The 25,380-nt window shown below is 42.2% G+C and overlaps 1 protein-coding gene across 11 annotated transcripts in view; it reads right to left on the bottom strand.

Moving 5' to 3' along the window:
* The window catches only part of LOC110521924 (C-Jun-amino-terminal kinase-interacting protein 3), a 76,902-nt gene that overhangs the window by 14,208 nt on the left and 37,314 nt on the right, over positions 1-25,380 (bottom strand). For 7 of the 11 annotated variants that reach the window (XM_036968834.1, XM_036968841.1, XM_036968837.1 and 4 more), the window contains 13 exons: positions 22,965-23,022; positions 22,454-22,606; positions 22,313-22,376; positions 14,012-14,163; positions 13,670-13,726; positions 13,051-13,221; positions 12,199-12,358; positions 8,575-8,625; positions 7,897-7,983; positions 6,805-6,969; positions 6,617-6,691; positions 6,402-6,492; positions 2,770-2,946 (listed from right to left, as the gene is read on the bottom strand). In XM_036968834.1, the coding sequence (XP_036824729.1) occupies positions 2,770-2,946; positions 6,402-6,492; positions 6,617-6,691; positions 6,805-6,969; positions 7,897-7,983; positions 8,575-8,625; positions 12,199-12,358; positions 13,051-13,221; positions 13,670-13,726; positions 14,012-14,163; positions 22,313-22,376; positions 22,454-22,606; positions 22,965-23,022 (1,461 nt within the window). The remainder of the gene's footprint in view (positions 1-2,769; positions 2,947-6,401; positions 6,493-6,616; positions 6,692-6,804; positions 6,970-7,896; positions 7,984-8,574; positions 8,626-12,198; positions 12,359-13,050; positions 13,222-13,669; positions 13,727-14,011; positions 14,164-22,312; positions 22,377-22,453; positions 22,607-22,964; positions 23,023-25,380) is intronic. The other 4 variants (XM_036968839.1, XM_036968842.1, XM_036968840.1 and 1 more) reach the window with 1 other exon arrangement.

Here is a 25,380-nt window from a genome sequence, read left to right as displayed (position 1 = left end):
AGCTAACCTGGAGTCCAATCAATGAGACGAGATTGGAGATGTTGGTTAGAGGTGCCTTGCCCTATAAAAAAAACACTGACAAAATTTGAGTTTGCTATTCACAAGAAGCATTGCCTGATGTGAACCATGCCTTGAACAAAATATATCTCAGAAGATAGATTAAGAACTGTAGACTTGCATAAAGCTGGAAAGAGTTACAAAAGTATCTCTAAAAGCCTTGATGTTCATCAGTCCACAGTAAGACAAGTTGTCTATAAATGAAGAAAGTTCAGCACTGTTGCTACTCTCCCTAGGAGTGGCTGTCCTGCAAAAATGACTGCAAGAGCACAGCGCAGAATGCTCAATGAGGTTAAGAAGAATCCTAGAGTGTCAGCTAAAGACTTACAGAAATCTCTGGAACATGCTAACATCTCTGTTGACGAGTCTACAATACGTAAAACACTAAACAAGAATGGTGTTCATGGGAGGACACCATGGAAGAAGTCACTGCTGTCCAAAAAAACCATTGCTGCATGTCTGAAGTTTGCAAAAGCACACCTGGATGTTCCACAGCGCAACTGGCAAAATATTCTGTGGACAGATGAAACTACAGTTGAGTTGTTTGGAAGGAACACACAACACTGTGTGTGGAGAGAAAAAAAGGCACAGCACACCGACATAAAATCCTCATCCCAACTGTAAAGTATGGTGGAGGGAGCATTATGGTTTAGGGCTAATTTGCTACCTCAGGGCCCGGACAGCTTGCTATCATCGACGGAAAAATGAATTCCCAAGTTTATCAAAACATTTTGCAGGAGAATGTTAGGCTCTCTGTCCACCATTTGAAGCTCAACAGAAGTTGGGTGATGCAAAAGGACAACGATCCAAAACACAGAAGTAAATCAACAGCAGAATGGAAAATCAACCTTCTGTAGTGTCCCAGTCAGAGTCCTGACCTAAACCCAATTTGAGATGCTATGGCGTGACCTTGAGAGCGTTTCACACCAGACAGCCCTAGAATATTGCTGAACAGAAAACGTTTTTTAAAGAGGAATTTGTCCAAAATTCCTCCTGACCGTTGTGCAGCTCTGATCCGCAACTACGGAAAACATTTGGTTGAGGTTATTGCTGCCAAAGGAGGGTCAACCAGTTATGAATCCAAGGGTTCACATACTTTTCCCACCCTGCACTGTGAATGTTTACATGGTGATTTCAATAAAGAAATGAAAATGTATAATTGTTTGTGTGTTATTAGTTTAAGCAGACTGTGTTTGTCTATTGTTGTGACCTAGATGAAGATCAGACTCAATTTTATGACCAATTTTTGCAGAAATCCAGGTATTTCCAAAGGGTTCACATACTTGTTCTTGCCACTGTATACGATCACATATACTGATTTGATTGATTTGATTTGACAAAGTCACGAAAACAATGTGAACGCTTCCATGGAGCATAAGTCAGCGTGTTGTTGTGATTCTGGATGGCCAGATTGCTAGCAAGAATGACAAGAAACTGCCATGTGGGAAATCATAAGTGGCTCGTTCCATCTTGTTCTTGATACCATGTCTTGTTTTGAGGTGTTTTAACTGATTTTATGTCAATGCTTATATGGCCAAAAAAATGCTAACTAGCTAACCAACAACTGTAACGATGTATTTGAGAGACAACAAGTGCTCATTCTACAAATGTTTTTATGTTTTCAATAAACATTGGAGACTAAATATAGTTTACATGTTATCAACAATCTAAGCCAACCCCATCTGTTTTGCCCCAAAGATGCACATGCGTCAGGTTTTGTTGCTAAAAAAAAGTAACTTGGAGCTGATTTGCTGGCGTTTTAACGTCCAACAAAAAAAAATACAAAATTAAATGCTTAGAAAACTTGGGGGGCCAAATATAATCACCCGCGGGTCAAAATCAGCCCATGGGCCACCAGTTAGGGAACCCTGCTGTACAGAATACAAATATGTAAAAACTTGCATCCTGTTTGCAACAAGGCACTAAAGTAATACTGCAAAAAATGTGGCAATGTAATTAACTTTTTGTCCAGAAAACAAAGTGTTACATGTTTGGGGCAAATCCAATACAACCCATTCTGAATACCACTCTCCATAAGCATAGTGGTGGCTGCATCATTTTATGGATATGCTTGTAATAATTAAGGACTGGGAAGTTTTTCAGGTTAAAAAGAAAGAGAATGGAGCTAAGCACAGGCAAAATCCTACTTGAAATCCTGGTTCAGTCTGCTTTCCACCAGACACTGGGAGATAAATTAATCTTTCAGCAGGAAAATAACCTAAAACACAAGGACAATCTACACTGGAGTTCCTTACCAAGAAGACAGTGAATGTTTCTGAGTGGCCGAGTTACAGTTTTGACTTAAATGCTAATGAAAATCTATGGCAAGACCTGAAAATAGTTGTCTAGCAACAATCAACAACTAATTTGACAGAGCTTTAAGAATTTTGAATGGGCAAATGTTGCACAATCCAGATGTGGAAAGCTCATAGAGACTTACTCAGAAAGACTCACAGCTGTTATAGCTGCCAAAGGATCTTCTCGCAAGTATTGACCCAGGGGTGTGAATACTTATGTAAAGGAGAAATTTCTGTAAAATTGCTAACATTTCTAAAAACATGTTTTCATTTTCTCATTTTGGGTTATTGTGTGTAGTAGATGAGTGAGAAAAAAATATATATTTAATCAATTTTGAAATTAGGATCTAACAACAAAGTCACGGGGTACGAATACTTTCTGAAGGCACTGTAGATAAATCTCTGGGGTTCTCACCTTGTCCCCGGTCCAGTACGGGTGTGTCGGTGCGCGAGGAGCAGTTGCTGCAGTTGGTGGCACAGCCCACCAGGGTGATGCCTGCTAGCATGCCCTCCATCCCGCCTGTCTCCTCACCGCCACCCTCCCCAGGGTCCAGCACGATCTCACCCGCCGGGTAGTCACTCTCACTGGCCGCTGCAGACAGACACACAGAAACGCACATATGTAAACACAGAAACAAGCACGCACACACAGAAATACACACCCATACAGAGACACATGTACACGCACACACAGAAAAATCACAAACAGAGGTGATTCTAGTTCAGTAGATGTGGAATAACAGTGCATCAGGAAAGTATTCAGACCATTCCCCTTTTCCCACATTTTGTTAAATTACAGGCTTATTCTAAAATGTATGGAATTACACCCCCCCCCCCCCCCATTAATCTATACACAAAATTCTCCATAATGACAAAGCAAAAAATTGTTTTTTAGAATTGATTGCAAATTTCTATAAAAAAAAACAACAGAAATACCTTATTTCTGTAAGTATTCAGACCCTTTGCTATGAGATACGAAATTGAGCTCAGATGCATCCTTTTTCCATTGATCATCCTTGACATGTTTTTACAACTTGATTGGAGTCCACTTGTGGAAAATTCTGTTGATTGGACATGATTTGGAAAGGCACACACCTGTCTATATAAGGTCACACAGTTGACAGTGCATGTCAGAGCAAAAACCAAGCCATGAGGTCGAAGGAATTGTCCGTAGAGCTCAGAGACAGGATTGTGTAGAGGCACAGATCTGGGGAAGGGTACTAAAACATTTCTGCAGCATTGAAGGTCCCAAGAGCACAGTGAACTCCATCAGTCTTAAGTGGAAGAAGTTTGGAACCACCAAGAAAGACTCTTCCTAGAGCTGGCCACCTGGCCAAACTGAGCAATCAAAGGAGAAGGGCCTTGGTCAGGAAGGTGCCCAAGAACCGGATGGTCACTCTGACAGAGCTCCAGAGTTACTCTGTGGAGATGGGAGAACCTTCCAGAAGGAAGGACTTTATGGTAGAGTAGCCAGACGGAAGACACTCCTATTGCCAACTACTTGAATTACTTTTTCATTGGCAAGATTAGCAAACTTAGGGATGACATGCAAGCAACAAACGCTGGCACAACACATCCAAGCTTATCGGACCAAATTATGAAAGACAAGAATTGTACTTTTGAATTCTGTAATGTCCGTGTGGAAGAGGTGAAAAAAATATTGTTGTCGATCAACAACGACAAACCACTGGGGTCTGACAATCTGGATGGAAAATTACTGAGGATAATAGCGGATGATATTGCCACATCTTCAATTTAAGCCTAATAGAAAGTGTGCCCTCAAGCCTGGAGGGAAGTTAAAGTCCCAAGAATAGTAAAGCCCCCTTTACTGGCTCAAATAGCTGACCAATCAGCCTGTTAGAGAAGGACACTCAACAAGCACAGCACTTACACAAATGACTGATGATTGGCTGAGAGAAATGTATGATAAAATGATTGCAGGGGCTGTCTTGTTAGACATCAGTGCAGCTTTTGACATTATCGATCATATTCTGCTGCTGAAAAAACTGATGTGTTATGGCTTTACACCCCCTGCTATAATGTGGATAAAGAGTTACTTGTCTAACATAACACATAGGTTGTACTTTAATGGAAGCCTCTCAAACATAATCCAGGTAGAAGCAGAAATTCCCCAGAGTAGCTGTTTTGGCCCCTTGCTTTTTTCAATCTTTATTAACGACATGCCACTGGCTTTGAGTAAGGCCAGTGTGTCTACGCATGCGGATGACTCAACACTAAACAGCTACTACAGCGACTGAAATGACTGCAACACTTAACAAATAGCTGCAGTTAGTTTTGGAATGGGTAGCAATGAATAAGTTTGTCCTAAATATTTCCAAAACTAAAAGCATTGTATTTGGGACAAATCATTCACTAAACCCTAAACCTCAACTACATCTCGTAATTATTAATGTGGAAATTGAGCAAGTTGAGGTGACTAAACTGCTTGGAGTAATCCTGGATTGTAAACTGCCATGGTCAAAACATATTGATACAACAGTAGCTAAGATGGGGAGAAGTCTGTCCATAATAAAACGCTGCTCTGCATTCTTAACAACACTATCAACAAGGCAGGTCATTCAGGCCCTGGTTTTGTCGCACCTGGACTACTGTTCAGTAGTGTGGTCAGGTGCCACAAAGAGGGAATGTGAAAATGCAGATGGCTCAGAACAGATCAGCACCGCTGGCCCTTAAAAATACACGGAGAGCTAACATTAATGACATGCATGTCAATCTCTCATGGCTCAAAATTGGAAGAGAGGTGTTGACAAGCTGAAGGTACATGCATACACACACACATGATAACATACGCACTATACACACCACACGTACACATGGATTTTGTGTTGTAGATATGTGGTAGTGGAGAATGGGCCTGAGGGCACACACTTACTGTGTTGTGAATTCTGTAATAAATGTATTGTAATGTTTTTAAAATTGTGTAACTGCCTTAATTTTGCTGAACCCCAGGAAGAGTAGCTGCTGCCTTACTCCTCAGTAAAAGGCACATGACAGCCCCCTTGGAGCTTGCCAAAAGGCACTTAAAGAACTCTCAGGCCATGAGGAACAAGATTCTCAGGTCTGATGAAACCAAGATTGAGCTCTTTGGCCTGACTGCCAAGCGTCACATCTGGAGGAAACCGGGCACCGCTCATCACCTGGCCAATACCATCCCTAAGGTGAAGCATGGTGGTGGCAGGATCATGCTGTGGGGATTTTTCAGCAGTAGGGACTGGGAGACTAGTCAGACTCGAAGGAAAGAGGAACAGAGCATAGTACAAAAGGATCCTTGATGAAAACAGGACTTCAGAGTGGAGCGAAGGTTCACCTTCCAACAGGACAACGACCCCAAGCACACAGCCAAGACAATGCAGGAGTGGCTTAGGAACAAGTTTCTGAATGTCCTTGAGTGGCCCAGCCAGAGCCCAGACTTGAACCCGATCGAACATCTCTGGAGAGACTTGAAAATAGCTGTGCAGCGACACTCCCCATCTAACCTGACAAAGCTTGAAAGCATCTGCAGAGAAAAATGGGAGAAACTCCCCAAATACAGCTGTGCCAAGCTTGTAGAATCATACCAAAGAAGACTCGAAGCTGTAATTGCTGCCAAAGGTGCTTCAACAAAGTACCAAGTAAAGGGTCTGAATACTTATGTAAATGTGATAAAGATTTATGAGGGAAAAAAACTATTGAATCAATTTTAGAATAAGGCTGTAACATACTTTCCAAATGCTGCTTTGATCTGAATACTGTGGTCATATTATGGTAGTCGATTTGGTTCAGGTGGAGAGTGCTATATGGTCGTGTTGCATTAATAGATAGGGTGTAGGATAGGTGGTCGGTAGTCATGTTATTATGGCAGTAGATTCCTTAGTGGTCAAGTTGCAGTATATTTGGTCCAGATGGTGAGTGCTACTGTATGTGGTCATGTTGTGGTAGTAGATCTGGTTGTGTTAATTTAGTAGTAGGGTGCTAAGTCGTCAAGTTGCGATAGAGTTGGTCTAATAGGTGAGTACTATGTGTTTGTGTTATGGTTTGACCGCTAACCTGGCACACTGGAGATGCAGAGCACGTGAGCATTGCAAACGTTGAACTGGTCGACCAACGAGCCGGGCTGGTTGGCATCAATGATGACCACCTTGAGGATGATAACGATAATGGTTTTTCATTATTTGACAAATTGTACAAATGGCAGCAACAAACTGAATTACAAGTACAACTTACAATGAAATGACTTGATACAAACAACTACTATTTAACACCTTGCTGGCCGAGTGGGTACTGGTCAGGATCCAGACTCTGCTACTCATAGTGTCTGTTTCATGGAGCTCCTTAGACTAGGGGAGGGAAAGGGGGGGGGGGAGAAAAGGAAGAAGGGACAATAAGTATGTTTTCAAATTAAAACAAATAGCTTAATTAACTAACAAATCAACCCAGATCAAGACAGTACCTTTGTCTTCTCTGGTGAGCTGTGGTTGCTCTTGCCGTCTCCTCCCTCTCCCTCCTCTATGGCTAGAGGATTTGTAACGCTGTTGCCGGGGCCAGCCTTAACTGTCATCACTTCCTGAATGCACGTCTTCCATCCCGTCAGGTCCACGCCCGCCGCACACCACAACTACACAGAGTTCGTTTACACACATCGTTAACACCACTCTCGAGCGGCTAGATGTTCTTTCCCATTCGGCCATCAGATTTGAAACCAGTGTTCCTTATAGGACACATCACTGCAGTCTATACTACTCTGTAAACTGGTCATCTCTGAATACCTGCTGCAAAACCCACTGGTTGATACTTATTTCTTATTTCACTCCCCCCTATCTGAGATACCTACTGCAGCCCTCGTCCTCCACATACAACACCCGGTCTGCCAGTCCCATTCTGTTAAAGGTCCCCAAAGCACACACGTCCCTGGGCCGCTGCTCTTTTCAGTTCACTGCAGCAAGTGACTGAAACGAGCTGCAAAAAACACTCAAACTGGACTGTTTTATCTCAATCTCTTCATTCAAAGACTCAATCATGAACACTCTTACTGACAGTTGCGGCTGCTTCGCGTGATGTATTGTTGTCTACCTTCTTGCCCTTGTGCTGTTGTCTGTGCCCAATAATGTTTGTACCATGTTTTGTGCTATTGTGCTGCTGCCATGTTGTGTTGCTACCATGTTGTGTTGCTGTCTTAGGTCATTCTTTATGTAGTGTCTCTCTTGTCGTGATGTGTGTTTTGTCCTATATTTGTATTTCATTTTTTTATCCCAGGCCCCGTCCCCACAGGAGGCCTTTTGCCTTTTGGTAGGCCGTCATTGTAAATACAAATGTGATCTTAACTGACTTGCCTAGTTAAATAAAGGTAAAAAACTAAATGAAATGTAAAACATTGTGGTAAAACAACTTTTTGGTTATGATGGGCTGTTCTTGAAGCAGTTCTAAGTAATATTCTTCAATAATCAATGGGTATATATAATTAATTAACATGACGATTGATTGAACAGCGGTAAAAATGGCAGATCGTGGCTTTAACCAAGTACATATTTGTTTGTTTGTTTACCTTCCTGTTGGGGTCCTTCTCTACTAGGGGGCGACAGTAGACAGGAACAGGGACATTCTTCATGCGGTTGTCCTCCTTCTCATTGGCCTGGGAGAAGACGGACAGACAAACCCTCCAATCACAAAACTGCTCCAAGACCTCCAATAGAAGACACTACTACAACTAAATTCAATCAAACCATCATTGCTATATTCATATAGCCGTATAACCACACTTTCGACATATCTGATGTGTCAAGGGGAAGAGCTTTGAGATTGGAGGAAAGTTGATATAGCAGTGACAGTGTTAGCAGGTTGTGGGGTTTCTGTTAACATGACTGAGGGACAGGGGCATTGTGTCAATTGATATGTCAGATTGTGTGGCATCTAGTGATGTGTGTTGGGTTAGAGGTAAGTGTTGTGTGTATTGTGGGGGCAGAGCGTTTGGATTTTAGGTAGATGTTGTATCAGTAGGTTGAGTGGCGTCATTGACAGGGTCATTGAGTCAGTTAGCTGTGTCAGACCGTCTGGTGTAACGTAACAACATGTGGAAAAAGTGAAGGGGTCTGAATACTTTCAGAATGCACTGTAGGTGTTGTGTCAGACTGTGGTGTCTGTTGATGTGTCTTGTGACAGGTCTTTTGGGTAACTAAGAGCGGATCATGCTAGGTTAGGGAAGGACTCTGTGGGTGTCACTTACCTGTTGTTTCTTCAGCGGGCCTTCCAGTGCACTGTCCAGCTGAGCACCAGTCTATGGGAGAAATAGAGAGACACCACCCTATATGCTGTATTTTCACTGCTAAATGGATGCCATTTTTATTTATACATCTTTTTATTTATTTGGGGGTAGATCAGCTTTAATATTGCAGATAGATTGTAGCTTCCATCAATGTAATTGTCTGCATCATTTCCAATCCCTGTCACGTCTACTCCCGCTCCTCCTCTCTGGCGCTCATTGTCACCAGTTTATTCATTATAACGCACATGTGCCATCGTTACGCACACCTGCGCCTCATGAGACTCACCTGGACTACATCACCTTCCTGATTACCTCCCCTATATATGTCACTCCATTTGGTTCTTACCCCAGGTGCTATTGTTTCTGTTTATACATTTCATGTCTGTGCGCTACTCGTGTTTCTTGTTTTGTTCCATGTACGTTTATTTATTGAATTCACTCCCTGTACATGCTTCCTGACTATTCGAGTACATGTTACAATCCCACATATATTTTTTGTAAATATGATATTTAAAAAATAAATAATACTTTATTATTTCCCCTAAACCTACCACCCCTCCCCTAACTGGAGAAAACTAATAGACAACAAGATTTAGGCTTCTACTACCAGCGCATTCGGAAAGTATTCAGACCCCTTCACTTTTTCCACATTTTGTTATGTTACAGCCTTATTCTAAAATGGATCCAATTGTTTGTTTTTTCATTAATCTACACACAATACCCCATAATGACAAAGCAAAATCTGTTTTTTTTATTTTTTGGGGGGCAAATGTATAAAAAAAAACAGAAATATCACATTTACATTAGTGTTCAGACACTTTACTCAGTACTTTGCTGAAGCACCTTTGGCAGCGATTACAGCCTCGAGTCTTCTTGGTTATGACGCAACAAGATATGTATTTGGGGAGTTTTTCCCATTCTATGCAGATCAGGTTGGATGCACAGCTATTATCAGGTCTTTCCAGAGTTGTTCGATCGGGCTCTGGCTTGGCCACTCAAGGACATTCAAAGACTTGTTCCGAAGCCACTCCTGCTTCTCTTGGCTGTATGCTTAGAGTTGTTGTCCTTTTGCAAGGTGAACCTTCACCCCAGTCTGAGGTCCTGAGCGCTCTGGAGCAGGTTTTCATCAAGGATCTCTCTGTACTTTGCTCCGTTCATCTTTGCCTCGATCCTCAGTCCCTGCTGCTGAAAAACATCCCCACAGCATGATGCTGCCACCACCATGTATCACCGTAGGGATGGTATTGGCCAGGTGATGATCGGTGCATGGTTTCCTACAGTTCAATCAGTTCAACAGACCAGATAATCTTGTTTCTCATATTCTGAGAGTCCTTTAGGTGCCTTTTGGAAAACCAAGCTGGCTGTCATGTGCCTTTTACTGAGGAGTGGCTTCCGTCTGGCCACTTTACCATTAAGGCCTGATTGGTGGAGTGCTGCAGAGATGGTTGTCCTTCTGAAAGGTTCTCCCATTTCCACAGAGGAACTCTGGAGCTCTGTCAGAGTGACCATCAGGTTCTTGGTCACCTCGCTGACCAAGGCCCTTCCTCCCCCGATTGCTCAGTTTGGCCGGGCAGCCAGCTCTAGGAAGAGTCTTGGTTGTTCCAAACATCTTCCATTTATGAATGATGGCGGCCACTGTGTTTTTGGGGACCTTCAATGCTACAGAAACATTTTGGTACCCTTCCATAGATCTGTGCCTCAACACAATCCTGATCAATGGAAACAGGATGCATCTGAGCTCAATTTGGAGTGTCATAGCAAAGGGCCTGCATACAAAGGGCCTGCATACTTTTGAAGTCAGAAGGTTACATACACTTAGGTTGGAGTCATTAAAACTCATTTTTCAACCACTCCACAAATTTCTTGTTAACAAACTATCGTTTGGGCAAGTCGGTTAGGACATCTACTTTGTGCATGACACAAGTAATTTTTCAACAATTGTTTACAGACAGATTATTTCACTTACTTCACTGTATCACAATTCCAGTGGGTCAGAAGTTACATACACTAAGTTGACTATGCCTTTAAACAGCTTGGAAAATTCCAGAAAATTATGTCATGGCTTTAGAAGCTTCTGATAGGCTAATTGACATAATTTGAGTCAATTGGAGTTGTACCTGTGGATTCAAGGCATACCTTCAAACTCAGTGTATCTTTGTTTGACATCATGGGAAAATCAAAAGAAATCAGCCAAGACCTTGGAAAAAAAATTGTAGACCACCACAAGTCTGGTTCATCCTTGGGAGCAATTTCCAACGCCTGAACGTACCATGTTCATCTGTACAAACAATAGTATGCAAGTATAAACACCATGGGACCACGCAGCCGTCTCGCTCAGGAAGGAGACACGTTCTGTCTCCTAGAGATTAATGTACTTTGGAGCGAAAAGTGCAAATCAATCCCAGAACAACAGCAAAGGACCTTGTGAAGATGCTGGAGGAAACAGGTACAAAAGTATCTATATCCACAGTAAAAACGAGTCCTATATCGACAAACTGAAAGGCCGCTCAGCAAGGAAGAAGCCACTGCTCCAAAACCGCCATAAAAAAGCCAGACTACAGTTTGCAACTGCACATGGGGACAAAGATCGTACTTTTTGGAGAAATGTCCTCTGGTCTGATGAAACAAAAATATAACTGTTTGGCCATAATGACCATCGTTATGTTTGGAGGAAAAAGGCGGAGGCTTGCAAACCGAAGAACACCATCACAACCGTGAAGCACAGGGGTGGCAGCATCATGTTGTGAGGTTGCTTTGCTGCAGGAGGAACTGGTGCACTTCACAAAATAGATGGCTACATGAGGAAGGACAAGTATGTGGATATATTGAAGCAACATCTCAAGACATCAGTTAAAGCTTGGTCGCAAATGGGTCTTCCAAATGGACAATGACCCCAAGCATACTTCCAAAGTTGTGGCAAAATGGCTTAAGGACAACAAAGTCAAGGTATTGGAGGGGCCATCACAAAGCCCTGACCTCAATCCTATAGAAAATTTGCAAGCATACATTTGCAAGCATTTGCAGGCCTACAAACCTGACTCGGTTACACCAGCTCTGTCAGGGGGAATAGGACACAATTAACCCAACTTATTGTGGGAAGCTTGTGGAAGGCTACCCAAAAAGTTTGACCCAAGTTAAACAATTTAAAGGCAATGCTACCAAATACTAATTGAATGTATGTAGACCCACTGGGAATGTGATGAAAGAAATAAAAGCTGAAATAAATCATTATTTCTACTATTATTCTGACATTTCACATTCTTAAAATAAAGTGGTGATCCTAACTGACCTAAGACAGGGATTTTTTTACTAGGATTAAATGTCAGGAATTGTGAAAAACTGAGTTTAAATGTATTTGGCTTCGGTGTATGTAAACTTCCATCTTCAACTGTAGATTGAGGGGAAAAAAATAATTTTATCCATTTTAGAATAAGGCTGTAACATAAAATGTGGAAAAAGTGAAGGGGTCTGAATACTTTCCGAATGCACTGTATACATACTATATACATTTTACAGACAAAATGTATTTTACAAATAGTTATTTATTTGTTTTTAATCCCATCCTTCAGCTATGAGAGACGGTACCTGTTTGAAGCGTGGTGGTACGCTCCAGCCGCAGGCCTGCATAATTCCGTCATCGCGGCGCATGTGCTCTCGGACTTGCCGGTACTGTTCCCGGCGCTGCTCACGGCGAGCCGACAGCGCAGAGTCGCTAATGAGAGACGCAACACCATTACTGGCCAGTCTAGAACAGAGGGTGGAGAGAAAGAAAGAAATGCGCAGAGAGAGAGAGGCAGAGAGAGAAGCGAAGCGTTAGCAAGCGCAGCCAGGCTGCTGCAAAGAAAGAGAGAAGCTACAGCAGCATTGTGTGTTTTTAAGCAGTTAAGCTACAGCCAGCTCAACAGCCATGAGAAAATGAATGGAAAACAAAAGAACAGGAGTAGAGCGCAAAATAAGAAGCAATCACAATATGTGATCTGCACTTAACACTAATCATTAAGAACAATGCACAAAGCAGTAATATGAACTAGCAACCATACATCCTTTTGCACTTTAACATGAAGGCACATGCAAGGACACTACTAACTGATTCAAAATATGTTTGTTTTTCTGCTTATTATCATTTCACAAAAAAATATGAGGGAAAAAATGACATCACACGTACTGTAGGATTACGCTTACGACAGTGCAACCCCAACCTCTCCCCTACACGTGCATAAACAACTAACTCTACAATGTTAGAGGGTGGACAAGGGAGGGATGGAGGGAGGAAGGGAAAGAGGGATGGAGAGATAAGAGGGATGGATGGAGGGAGAGGGATGGGAAGGAGGGAGGGACAGAGATGGACGATCAGAGAGATAGAGGGATGAAGGTATGGACGGAGACAGAGTGAGGGAAGAATGTAAATAAAAAGGTTGGTGTGTGTTTTTCTCTCACTCTTCTGGGAAAAACTCCAGGGTTCGGTTTGTGGTGGAGATCTGACACATGGCGTGGCTGCGTCTCTGGGGGAAGCCTGCAGGGGACGGGGACTTGTAGTGGATGTTGACGCTGTAGTACGGACGCTTGACTGGCGGAGGACTGGCCGAGGAACTGAACAGACGGGCAAAACTGGAAGGAGAGAAGAGAGAGGGATGTACAGTCAAAGTTTAGTAACAATTTCAATAACTGAACATTACAAAGTATACAGTACACAGCCTTAAGGTGTCCGCATGCTTCCCAGCCGAAACAGTTCGGAAGAGTTTGTGCATATATTTTAACAACATTTTGTGACGTTTTTGTTTGTTTTGGACTTCGGGTAAGGGTTTTTCTAAGATCTCCTCTGCAAAAACGTCAAAATAAATGACAGATTTCTTGAGTTATCTTAGATTAATTTGGACTAGTTTGAGTCGTCTCAAAATTTACAAACAGTACTATTGCCGCTTTTTTTCTCGTTTTTCAAGCGAACATCTTTTAAGGGAGTAAGCGAGCACACTCATTCGGTTCCAGCCGAACTAGGTACTAGTAAAACTGAAGCATAATGACACCTTTATGCTACATGGCACTGATAACAACTCACAACTGCCAGATGGTGGATTTCTTCTTCTCCTGCATCTGAGGACTCTCCCTGGATGCCCTGAGGAGACAGAGATTTTGATTTAAATTTATTTGGATCTCTTTTAGTCCTCATTTGGTCTAATCTTCCAAAAGTCCTTAAATAGAGAGAGGCATGTTTGAGCCTGGTCGCAGAATCTGTTTGTCTTGCCAATTTCTATGGTCATTGTCATGCTAAACATAGGAGATAATGCCTGACTCTCCTGATCATCTCTGTCCACCAGACGGCCTACAGCATCTCCATCAGCCTCTCCTTGTATTGGTTCCTCTCCCCTTCACCCCTCCCTCCCCCAAATCCTCTCGTCACCTGATCATCTCTGTCCACCGGACGGCCTCCTGTAGTTCCATTAGTCTCTCCTTGTACTGATTCCTCTCCATCAGGACCCTGGCCATCTCCACCCGTGTGAAACGCCGACGCTGTGTCATGGTCACATCCCCATCCACCATCGGAGACGAGTACTGAGAAAGAAAAGGAGGAGGCGAGAAGGGGGGAGAGAGGGGAGGAGGAGAGAAGAGGAAGAGAAAGGGAAGGATGAGAAAGGAAGAAGAGAGAAGGGGGGGAAGAGAGAGGGCACAAGTTGCATTCATACCCTTTTACACTGTCGTGCCTGCTGACCCCAAACTGTTCTTTGCTGGCTATCAGATATTTTATTTTTCACAACATTTTCAGAAGGCTAAAAGCAAACTATTCACTGCCAAAACGAACGAGAGGCATAGTTAGCTCAACATGCCCCTAGGTCAGCTTTTCCCAAAATAGGGGTCACCTGATTTGAAAATGGGGTAACGAGAGAATTTTTCTTCCTACAAATGTCTTTTGAACGATTTAAATTACAAAATATTTTGACCCCATCACTTAAAGATAAGACTAAGGAACACATACAGTGCATACGGAAAGTATTCAGACCCTTATTCTAAATTTAAGTTTTTTTTTTTTTGGTCACTCTGACAGAGCTCCAGAGTTCCTCTGTGGAGATGAGGGAACCTTCCAGAAGGGCAAATATCTCTGCAGCACTACGCCAATCAGGCCTTTATGGTATTGGGGCCAGATGGAAGCCAATCCTCAGTAAAAGTCACATGACAGCCAGCTTGGAGTTTGCCAAAATGTACTTAAAGGACTCTCAGATCATGACAAACAAGATTCTCTGGTCTGATGAAACCAAGATTGAAATCTTTGTCCTGAATGCTAAGAGTCACGTCTGGAGGAAACCATGCACAGCTCATCACCTGGCCAATACCCTCCCTACGGTGAAGCATGGTGGTGGCAGCATCATGCTGTGGGGATATTTTTCAATGGCAGGGACTGGGAGATTAGTCAGGATCGAGGGAAAGATGAACAGAGAAAAGTACAGAGAGATCCTTGATGAAAACCTGCTCCAGAGCGTTCAGGTAGGTAGCCTAGTGGTTAGAGCGTTGGGACAGTAACCGAAAGATTGCTAGATTGAATCCCCGAGCTGACAAGGTAAAAAATCTGTCCTTCTGCCCCTGAACAAGGCAGTTAACCCACCGTTTCCAGGCCGTCATTGTAAATAAGAATTTGATCTTAACTGACTAATAAAAAAATATAAAATAACAGGACAACGGGACAATGACCCTAAACACACAGCCAAGTCAACACAGGAGTGGCTTCGGGACAAGTCTCTGAATGTCCTTGAGTGGCCCAGCCAGAGCCCGGACCTAACTCGATTGAACATTTCTGGAGAGACCTAAAAATAGCTGTGCAGTGACGCTCCCCATCCAACATGACAGAACTTGAGAAGTTCTGCAATAAGAATGGGAGAAACTGCCCAAATACAGGTCTGCTAAGCTTATAACATCATATCCAAGAAGGCTTTAATTGCTGCCAAATATGCTTCAACAAAGTACTGAGTAAAGGATCTGAATACTTATGTAAATGTGTTATAATTATTTATTTTCATATATTTGCAAAATATTCTAAAATCCTGTTTTTACTTTGTCATTATAGAACAAAAAACACGCCCTGTTAAGAACTATTTTTTAAATTAATTGTTTTATATATATTGACTTTGACTGATCTATCCCTCTCAGCACTGCCTAGACTGCGCAAAAATGCAAATGCTTTCCGTTTGAGTTATATTAGGTTTTATTTTCATCGTTGATGAGGGGGAAAAAACTGTTCAATCCATTTTAGAATAAGGCTGTAACATAAGTAGGGCTGTTACAGTGACCGTATTACCGCCACACTGGCGGTCACGAGTTATGATGGCAGTCAAATTCCATGTGACAATTTAGTCATGGTAATTAGGCTTCTCCAAGCTCTGTTGCTACTGATGGTAGCCTACCAAACTTACTAACTGAGCTCAGGTCTTTCCTGCGACTTTTTTCAAATCATCATCAGAGTTGCATCATGCAGCCTTAGGATGTATTAAAAATCAAAACCTATAGTCCAACATTTCTATCACAACTAAAATTACATAAATAACTCTAAATTAAGCATACCTTTTTCTTTGTTAACTGCTCAACACAGAATAGCAGCATGTGCGTACTCCCTCAAATCGTTTGGAGAAAATATTCTGTCTATTTTATTCAGCTATGTTCAATTGTATTCTTCATACTATAAAATAATATAAATAATGCTGTGGAATTCTAAGCAAAACTTGTGTTAAAAATGAACTAGTGTAGCCCACAGCCATACGGCATAGCCAGATCAGGGCCTAACATAAGGAAAATGCAGAGTATGCTAGCTACTCTGTTCTTCTGAAACAGACTACATTTTCTTAATATCATGTTTCTTTAGACCCGTCTAAAATAAATAATGGATTTATTGTGATGGTGTATATTACATGTTCCAAAGGTCTGCATCGGTGACTTGTAGGCTATGCGTGGAAAAAGGTGATGCTAAATGTGTTTATGTTAATTAACAGTCAATTAACGTGAAACCGGCAGTAATTTGCCTGACAATCACTGGCTGACAAAGTGTCATGACCGCCACACCCCTAAACGTAACAAAATGTGGAAAAAGTGAAGGGGTCTGAATATTTTCCGAATGCACTGTATGTGTCTTCCGTTTCCTTCTACAATGCTCAGAAACCACATAGGACCCATCAGAACAGAGTGGATAAGACCAGGCGCTAAATCAGACTGGGGTAAAAAGAACAATCAATATCATACAAAATTATAGCCTGATGAACTTCTGAACTTCCCATTACCTTTCTGATGCATTTCAGTCACTTCAAACCCTACTTCCTTCAGATTGAAATACTGTCAAATGTATAATCAGACTGATTTGTAATAGACTGTCATAAAAAAGTAAACTGACTGTTAATTACATGACTTTGTTTACATGGTGGGGTCGCAAAACATTTTTTATATCAAAATGAGGTCGTGGCCCAAAAAAGTTTGGGAACCCCTGCCCTAGCCAATTTTAGTTGATTAGGTATGTGAAATGCAGTTGTGAATTGCATATGAGCTCAATTAGGATTGAGGGCTCCTGCAAAGGCATTTCTGTCAAACTAGCAAGAAAGCTGGAGAAAGCTGGCACAAGAATCTCAATAGTAATTTGGCAGGTGGCATTCTCCCAGGATTAACCCATATACAACAAATCTACCAATTACAACAAATTACAACAAATCTAATTCGACATTTGAAAAAAACACTTTTGTACTTGCCTTTATTGCACTACCAGTTGCACTTTTTCCATCTGTAAAATTAATTATGCAATAAAAGGTGCCTTTAAGCGCAAATATTGATATATAGTGAACAAAAATATACAGTGGGGAGAACAAGTATTTGATACACTGCTGATTTTGCAGGTTTTCCTACTTACAAAGCATGTAGAGGTCTGTCATTTTTTATCATAGGTACACTTCAACTGTGAGAGACGGAATCAAAAACAAAAATCCAGAAAATCAAATTGTATGATTTTTAAGTAATTAATTTGCATTTTATTGCATGACATAAGTATTTGATACATCAGAAAAGCAGAACTTAATATTTGGTACAGAAACCTTTGTTTGAAAATACAGAGATCATACGTTTCCTGTAGTTCTTAACCAGGTTTGCACACACTGCAGCAGGGATTTTGGCCCACTCCTCCATACAGACCTTCTCCAGATCCTTCAGGTTTCGGGGCTGTCGCTGGGCAATACGGACTTTCAGCTCCCTCCAAAGATTTTCTATTGGGTTCAGGTCTGGAGACTGGCTAGGCCACTCCAGGACTTTGAGATGCTTCTTACGGAGCCACTCCTTAGTTGCCCTGGCTGTGTGTTTCGGGTCATTGTCATGCTGGAAGACCCAGCCACGACGCAATGCTCTTACTGAGGGAAGGAAGTTGTTTGCCAAGATCTTGCGATACATGGCCCCATCCATCCTCCCCTCAATACGGTGCAGTCTTCCTGTCCCCTTTGCAGAAAAGCATCCCCAAAGAATGATGTTTCCACCTCCATGCTTCACGGTTGGGATGGTGTTCTTGGGGTTGTACTCATCCTTCTTCTTCCTCCAAACACGCAAGTGGAGTTTAGACCAAAAAGCTCTATTTTTGTCTCATCAGACCACATGACCTCCTCCCAATCTTCCTCTGGATCATCCAGATGGTCATTGGCAAACTTCAGACGGGCCTGGACATGCGCTGGCTTGAGCAGGGGGACCTTGCGTGCGCTGCAGGATTTTAATCCATGGCGGCGTAGTGTGTTACTAATGGTTTTCTTTGAGACTGTGGTCCCAGCTCTCTTCAGGTCATTGACCAGGTCCTGTCGTGTAGTTCTGGGCTGTTCCCTCACCTTCCTCATGATCATTGATGCCCCACGAAGTGAGATCTTGCATGGAGCCCCAGACCGAGGGTGATTGACCGTCATCTTGAACTTCTTCCATTTTCTAATAATTGCTCCAACAGTTGTTGCCTTCTCACCAAGCTGCTTGCCTATTGTCCTGTAGCCCATCCCAGCCTTGTGCAGGTCTACAATTTTATCCCTGATGTCCTTACACAGCTCTCTGGTCTTGGCCATTGTGGAGAGGTTGGAGTCTGTTTGATTGAGGTGTCTTTTATACAGGTAACGAGTTCAAACAGGTGCAGTTAATACAGGTAATGAGTGGAGAACAGGAGGGATTCTTAAAGAAAAACTAACAGGTCTATGAGAGCCGGAAATCTTACTGGCTGATAGGTGATCAAATACTTACAGTGAGGCAAAAAAGTATTTAGTCAGCCACCAATTGTGCAAGTTCTCCCACTTAAAAAGATGAGAGAGGCATGTAATTTTCATCATAGGTACACTTCAACTATGACAGACAAAATGAGAAAAAAAATGCAGAAAATCACATTGTAGGATTTTTAATGAATTTATTTGCAAATTGTGGTGGAAAATAAGTATTTGGTCAATAACAAAAAGTTCTCAATACTTTGTTATATACCCTTTGTTGGCAATGACAGAGGTCAAACGTTTTCTGTAAGTCTTCACAAGGTTTTCACACACTGTTGCTGGTATTTTGGCCCATTCCTCCTTGCAGATCTCCTCTAGAGCAGTGATGTTTTGGGGCTGTTGCTGGGCAACACGGACTTTCAACTCCCTCCAAAGATTTTCTATGGGGTTGAGATCTGGAGACTGGCTAGGCCACTCCAGGACCTTGAAATGCTTCTTACGAATCGACTCCTTCATTGCCCGGGCGGTGTGCTTAGGATCATTGTCATGCTGAAAGACCCAGCCACGTTTCATCTTCAATGCCCTTGCTGATGGAAGGAGGTTTTCACTAAAAATCTCACGATACATGGCCCCATTCATTCTTTCCTTTACACAGATCAGTCGTCCTGGTCCCTTTGCAGAAAAACAGCCCCAAAGCATGATGTTTTCACCCCCATGCTTCTCAGTAGGTATGGTGTTCTTTGGATGCAACTCAGCATTCTTTGTCCTCTAAAGACGACGAGTTTAGTTTTTACCAAAAAGTTATATTTTGGTTTCATCTGACCATATGACATTCTCCCAATCTTCTTCTGGATCATCCAAATGCTCTCTAGCAAACTTCAGACGGGCCTGGACATGTACTGGCTTAAGCAGGGGGACACGTCTGGCACTGCAGGATTTGAGTCCCTGGAGGCGTAGTGTGTTACTGATGGTAGGCTTGTTACTTTGGTCCCAGCTCTCTGCAGGTCATTCACTAGGTCCCCCCGTGTGGTTCTTGTGATAATTTTGACCCCACAGGGTGAGATCTTGCATGGAGCCCGAGATCAAGGGAGATTATCAGTGGTCTTGCATGTCTTCCATTTCCTAATAATTGCTCCCACAGTTGATTTCTTCAAACCAAGCTGCTTACCTATTGCAGATTCAGTCTTCCCAGCCTGGTGCAGGTCTACAATTTTGTTTCTGGTGTCCTTTGACAGCTCTTTGGTCTTGGCCATATTGGAGTTTGGAGTGTGACTGTTTGAGGTTGTGGACAGGTGTCTTTTATACTGATAACAAGTTCAAACAGGTGCCATTAATACAGGTAATGAGTGGAGGACAGAGGAGCCTCTTAAAGAAGAAGTTACAGGTCTGTGAGAGCCAGAAATCTTGCTTGTTTGTAGGTGACCAAATACTTATTTTCCACCATAATTTGCAAATAAATTCATTAAAAATCCTACAATGTGATTTTCTGGATATTTTTCCCTCATTAGGTCTGTCATATTTGAAGTGTACCTATGATGAACATTACAGGCCTCTCTCATCTTTTTAAGTGGGAGAACGTGCACAATTGGTGGCTGACTAAATACTTTTTTACCCCACTGTATGTCATGCAATAAAATGCAAATTAATTATTTAAAAATCATACAATGTGATTTTCTGGATTTTGTTTTAGATTCCGTCTCTCACAGTTGAAGTGTACCTATGATAAAAAAAAACTGCAAAATCAGCAGTGTATCAAATACTTGTTCTCCCCACTGCAACGCAACATGTAAAGCTTATTTCTCTCAAGTTCTATGCAAAAATTTGGTTATATCCCTGTTAGTTAGCATTTCTCCTTTGCCAAAAGAATCCATCCAACTGACAGGTGTGGAATATCAAAAAGCTGATAAAACAGCATGATCATTACACAGGTGTACCTTGTACTGAGAACTGGGGACAATAAAGGGCCAATCTAAAATGTGCAGTTTTGTCACACAACACAATACCACAGATGTCTCAAGTTTTGAGGGAGTGTGCAATTGGCATGCTGACTGCAGGAATGTCCACTAGAGCTGTTGCCAGAGGATTGAATGTTAATTTCTCTATCATAAGCTGCCTCCAAAGTTGTTTGCTGATGTCAATGTTGTGAACAGAGTGCCCCATGGTGGCAGTGGGGTTATGGTATGGGCAGGTATAAGCTAAGGACAATGAACACAATTGCATTTTATCGATTGCAATTTGAATGCAGAGATACCGTTCCGAGATCCTGAGGCCCATTGTCATGCCATTCATCCGCCGACATCACCTCATGTTTCAGCATGACAATGCATGTCGCAAGGATCTGTACACAATTTCTGGAAGCTGAAAAGGTCCCAGTTCTTCCATGGCCTGCATGCTCACCAGACGTGTCACTCATTTAGCATGTTTGGGACAGCGTGTTCCAGCTCCCGTCAATATCCAGCCACTTCGCACAGACATTAAAGAGGAGTGGAAGAACATTCCACAAGCCACAATCAACAGCCTGATCAACTCTATGCGAAGAAGATGTGTCACGCTACATGAGGCAAATGGTGGTCACACCAGATTCTGACTGGTTTTCTGATCCACACCCCTACTTTTTTTTAAGGTATCTGTGACCAACATATGCATATCTGTATTCCCAGTCATGTGAAATCCATAGATTAGGGCCTAATGAATTTATTTCAATTGACTGATTTCCTTATATGAACTGTAACTCAGTAAAATCGTTGACATTGTTGCATTTTGCGTTTATATTTGTTCAGTATATTAACCATCATATCAAAGTAAACTTGGAGTCCCACGGTGACTGCAAGTTTGGTCCTCCCACTACGACTCGGGAAAGCATGCAGTTTGTTAGACTACAAATGAAATAAATTATGAACTTCAGAGTGGTGAAAGTCCGCAGTGATGAGCTTAATGCTCCTTTCCAATAAATATCTTGTCTTATTCTGGTGACATGATGATCGATGCTTGGCTGCTGTTTGACAAGTAAAATAATCTCACTATTTTGTCCATAATAATCTCATCATGTAGTAAGTAGGCTATTCCCGAACTGTGTCTGTGAGGTATTGGCCAGACTGCATATGCCAAGACCAGAGTGGGCACATTCGCTATATAACAAAAAATGTTTAGTGACAAAACCATCAGTCGAGTTGAAAATGCGATGGAAACCCATTTATATTGTATTTTTATTCAGTACATAGAAATTTAACCGCAAACATTTATTTTTTATGTGCACTAAGTCACCAAGCACAGCCTTTTATCAGGAACAAGTCAATTTGATGGAAACAAATCTCAGATGGAAATACATTTTAGAATATTTGCATGAAAATCTGTTGTCAATTGGATGGAAACCTAGATTATGACTCTATGACTGTGATATGTGGTTGTTGTATCTAGTTACTAATGCACTAACTGTAAGTCGCTCTGGATAAAAGTGTCTGCTATATGACTTAATGTAAATGTAAAATGTTTATCTGTTTGTTTGTTTGACTCACATCTTCCCCTCCTTCATCCTTGGAGTCCTGAGATGCTCCCAGAGTCAGAGCCTCTGCTCTCAACCTGAGGAGGCAAAGAGTCATAAGAGTCACAAGTCACACACACTATGCACGCACGCACACCCTCCCACAACCCCTCACCTCTTCAGCTCTTCTTCCAGTTCTTTAACCTTTATGTGCACTTTGTTCTTGGCGGTCCTAAGGGCCTCCAGTTCCTCTCTCAGCACCTCATGCTCCCCAGAGAGCTCGTCCACTTTGGCTATCAGGTCGTTCTTCACAATGTTCAGGGCATTTCTGCATGGGGAGAAATGGGAATCAATAATTGTACTGCTTTACTCAATAATCCTTAGACAAGTCTTCGGGTGCCAACCAAAAGGCATTTACACTGGAAAAGGAAAACCTGTTTCTCTCTGTTTCTCTCTGTGTCTTACCATCACTCTCAACACACACACACACACACACACACACACACACACACACAAACAAACAAACAAACGCATGTTTGTGTGCTCTCTCTATTAAAAAAAAAAAAAACATTTTTACTCAACCCTTGCAAAAGAACAGCCCCGCTAGTAAATCTATCTTGTACCAAACCATCTTTAATGTGGAGCAGCACAACAAACAAGTGTAAGTTTACAACACACACACTTACTTGGTCTCCAGAAGATGTTTGTTCTCTGTCAGCAGATTCTCCACCTCCTTGCCCATCCCTGTGACATATTAACATTAGTGTTAGCATTGATTAGCACTAACAACACTCCTTCTAGCCTGGTCCCAGATCTGTCTGAGAGCACAAACAGACCTGGGACCAGGCTACACTCATTCTATAGCTCTATAAACACTTCATTAACTCTACAACTGTTCATTAACTATACATTTAGTTTACTTTTTTTCATGAACAGATTGTCTTTGAATGTGAATTCTGGGGCTATTCATGGGTTAATTCTATCCATGAACGTTTGGAGGTTTTGGGGAGCATCATGGTGTTTTAACCAACTCCCGCATGCTGAAATGAAACCAAGAAAAGACCAAAAGATTTCCCAAAATAAATACATATACAATAATGATGTGTTTGCTGTGACATGCTCAAATAAAAGGGGAATGGATCTCTGAAATTAAGTCATTCAACTGAAGTTTTTTTTCATCCGCTTTGTGACGGAGGTGAATTTGTCTGAAGCGTATCCGTGATTCTCCTGCCAATAGGGCGATTCCCCTTTAATTCCCTATTAAATAGCCAGGATTAGCTGCGCAAAAGTAGGTTGTGACAGTGGCGCGAGAGAGGAAGTGTTCTACCCTCATCTTGGAAGCTCGTTGAGACCCAGTTTGTTTTGTTTGTAGTAAAAAGTGTGTACTGTAACCTTGTGGCAGGACCAATCAGTATTGGCTCTACTTAGGTCTATTGTTCGACTACCGATCTACGTTGGTCTCCGCTGTTTCTTCGTGGCCTTTCCCCGCCGGAGATCTGTTGGCGGATTGGATTGTCTGACTGACCGATTGACTACAACTTTTTGCATTCGGTATTTCATTTGTTTTGGTGTGATGTGATGATTTATGTGTTCAGTTCAGGGCCGGCCCTCCCATTAGGCAAGATTAGGCCGCCGCCTATGGCGGCATTTTGACAATTGGCTGGCGCCCTCCATCACCCTTAATCGGCTACTACATCGCCCGCGGCACCCCAGCCACCAGCTCATAGCGTTGCTGCAATCCATTCCCGCTTCTTCCGAAGTTCACGCCCACTATCATTGGTAGCTATGGTGATGTGTGTGTTTATATGCGATTTTCCAATTGTGAAACATTAATACAAATGTATCTGCCAATTAAATTATTGTATTTTTTTATGTTGGTGTGTGACGAAGACGATTAGTGACTAAAGTCATTAGTGAAAAACTACCAGGATGAGATTTTTTTTTTTTTAACAATGAGAAAATAGGCACAATCTTTGAACCAAAGTAATTCTCTGGTGAAATGTATCAGCATGCAGCACTGTCCATCAGCTGGCAGCTGACAAGCCTACTTGGACAGGCCACTCATTCCCCGACAACGACGAGCCCCCGTTCGCTGAGCGAAGAAGGCAAACCGGAGGAGCCCGAGCCATGCAATTCCACCGATGATAAAAGCTCTCTGGCTGGACAAGAACAGGTGTTCGCACCAGGCCTAGCCACACCTCCAAACAATGCCAGTGAAGACCCTACTATCTTGGACCCAGACTCAGATTCGTCGCTCCCCGTCCCGGATGATAGTGGTGCTGCTGATTAAATCCGACTCCCACACAAAAAACATAAAATATCCTGGTGAGTGGCCAAAATATAGGAATGGGATCTTTACGAGATATGTTAGTGCAGCCTGGGCCACATCATGATAAGGATGGGAATTTCCCAAGAGATGAGGGGCAACGAAACATTTCGGTGACCCACGGGGAGAGAGTGAAGAGACCAATTTTTTTGCTGGTCAGGGATGCAACCAGGGACTGGAAGAATCTGTGCCACCTCCTTAGCTCACATGAGAAGTCGCATGACCATCTAGATAGTTCCCAAAGGTGGAAGGAGCTGGAGATCAGACTGGTGTCCAAGCAAACTCAGATTATTTGATTTCAGGACCATGGACAGCTTCGAGAGAAGACATCGCTGACTGCAATGCAGCACCACAGCAGAGGAAAGAGGCCACTCTAGGTGGAGACAAAATAAATAAATTGTTTAAACTGATGTTAGACAATCAAATTCGGTATGTAAATAAACTAAATTTGTTAAGGCTGGGTCATTGACATAAAGCTTATTTTACCCTGCTCCAGCGAAACGGGGCCCACCATGCATTTATGAAAGCAGTTGTTTCCAAAGCTCAAATGATCTTACTCTGTTTTACAGTTCTAAAGAAATATTAAAATATATGTTAAATATGTTATCAGTGTTATTTTTATTGTAATTATAACAATTATGGGGTCGTGCCATGTGTGATAACAGGTGGGATATTATTAATAAGTAACTTGTTTTCCTACTATAGGTAGCTGGTTGCATAGTGATAGCAACATTTTAACTCTCCAAAGCAGGGGTAAAATATAATTGGAGCTTATT

The sequence above is a fragment of the Oncorhynchus mykiss genome, chromosome 30 (assembly GCF_013265735.2).
Source record: "Oncorhynchus mykiss isolate Arlee chromosome 30, USDA_OmykA_1.1, whole genome shotgun sequence".
NCBI classification, from domain to species: domain Eukaryota; kingdom Metazoa; phylum Chordata; class Actinopteri; order Salmoniformes; family Salmonidae; genus Oncorhynchus; species Oncorhynchus mykiss.
The sequence above is the reverse complement of the archived record's forward strand: the minus strand, read 5'-3'. Positions and strand labels throughout refer to the sequence as shown.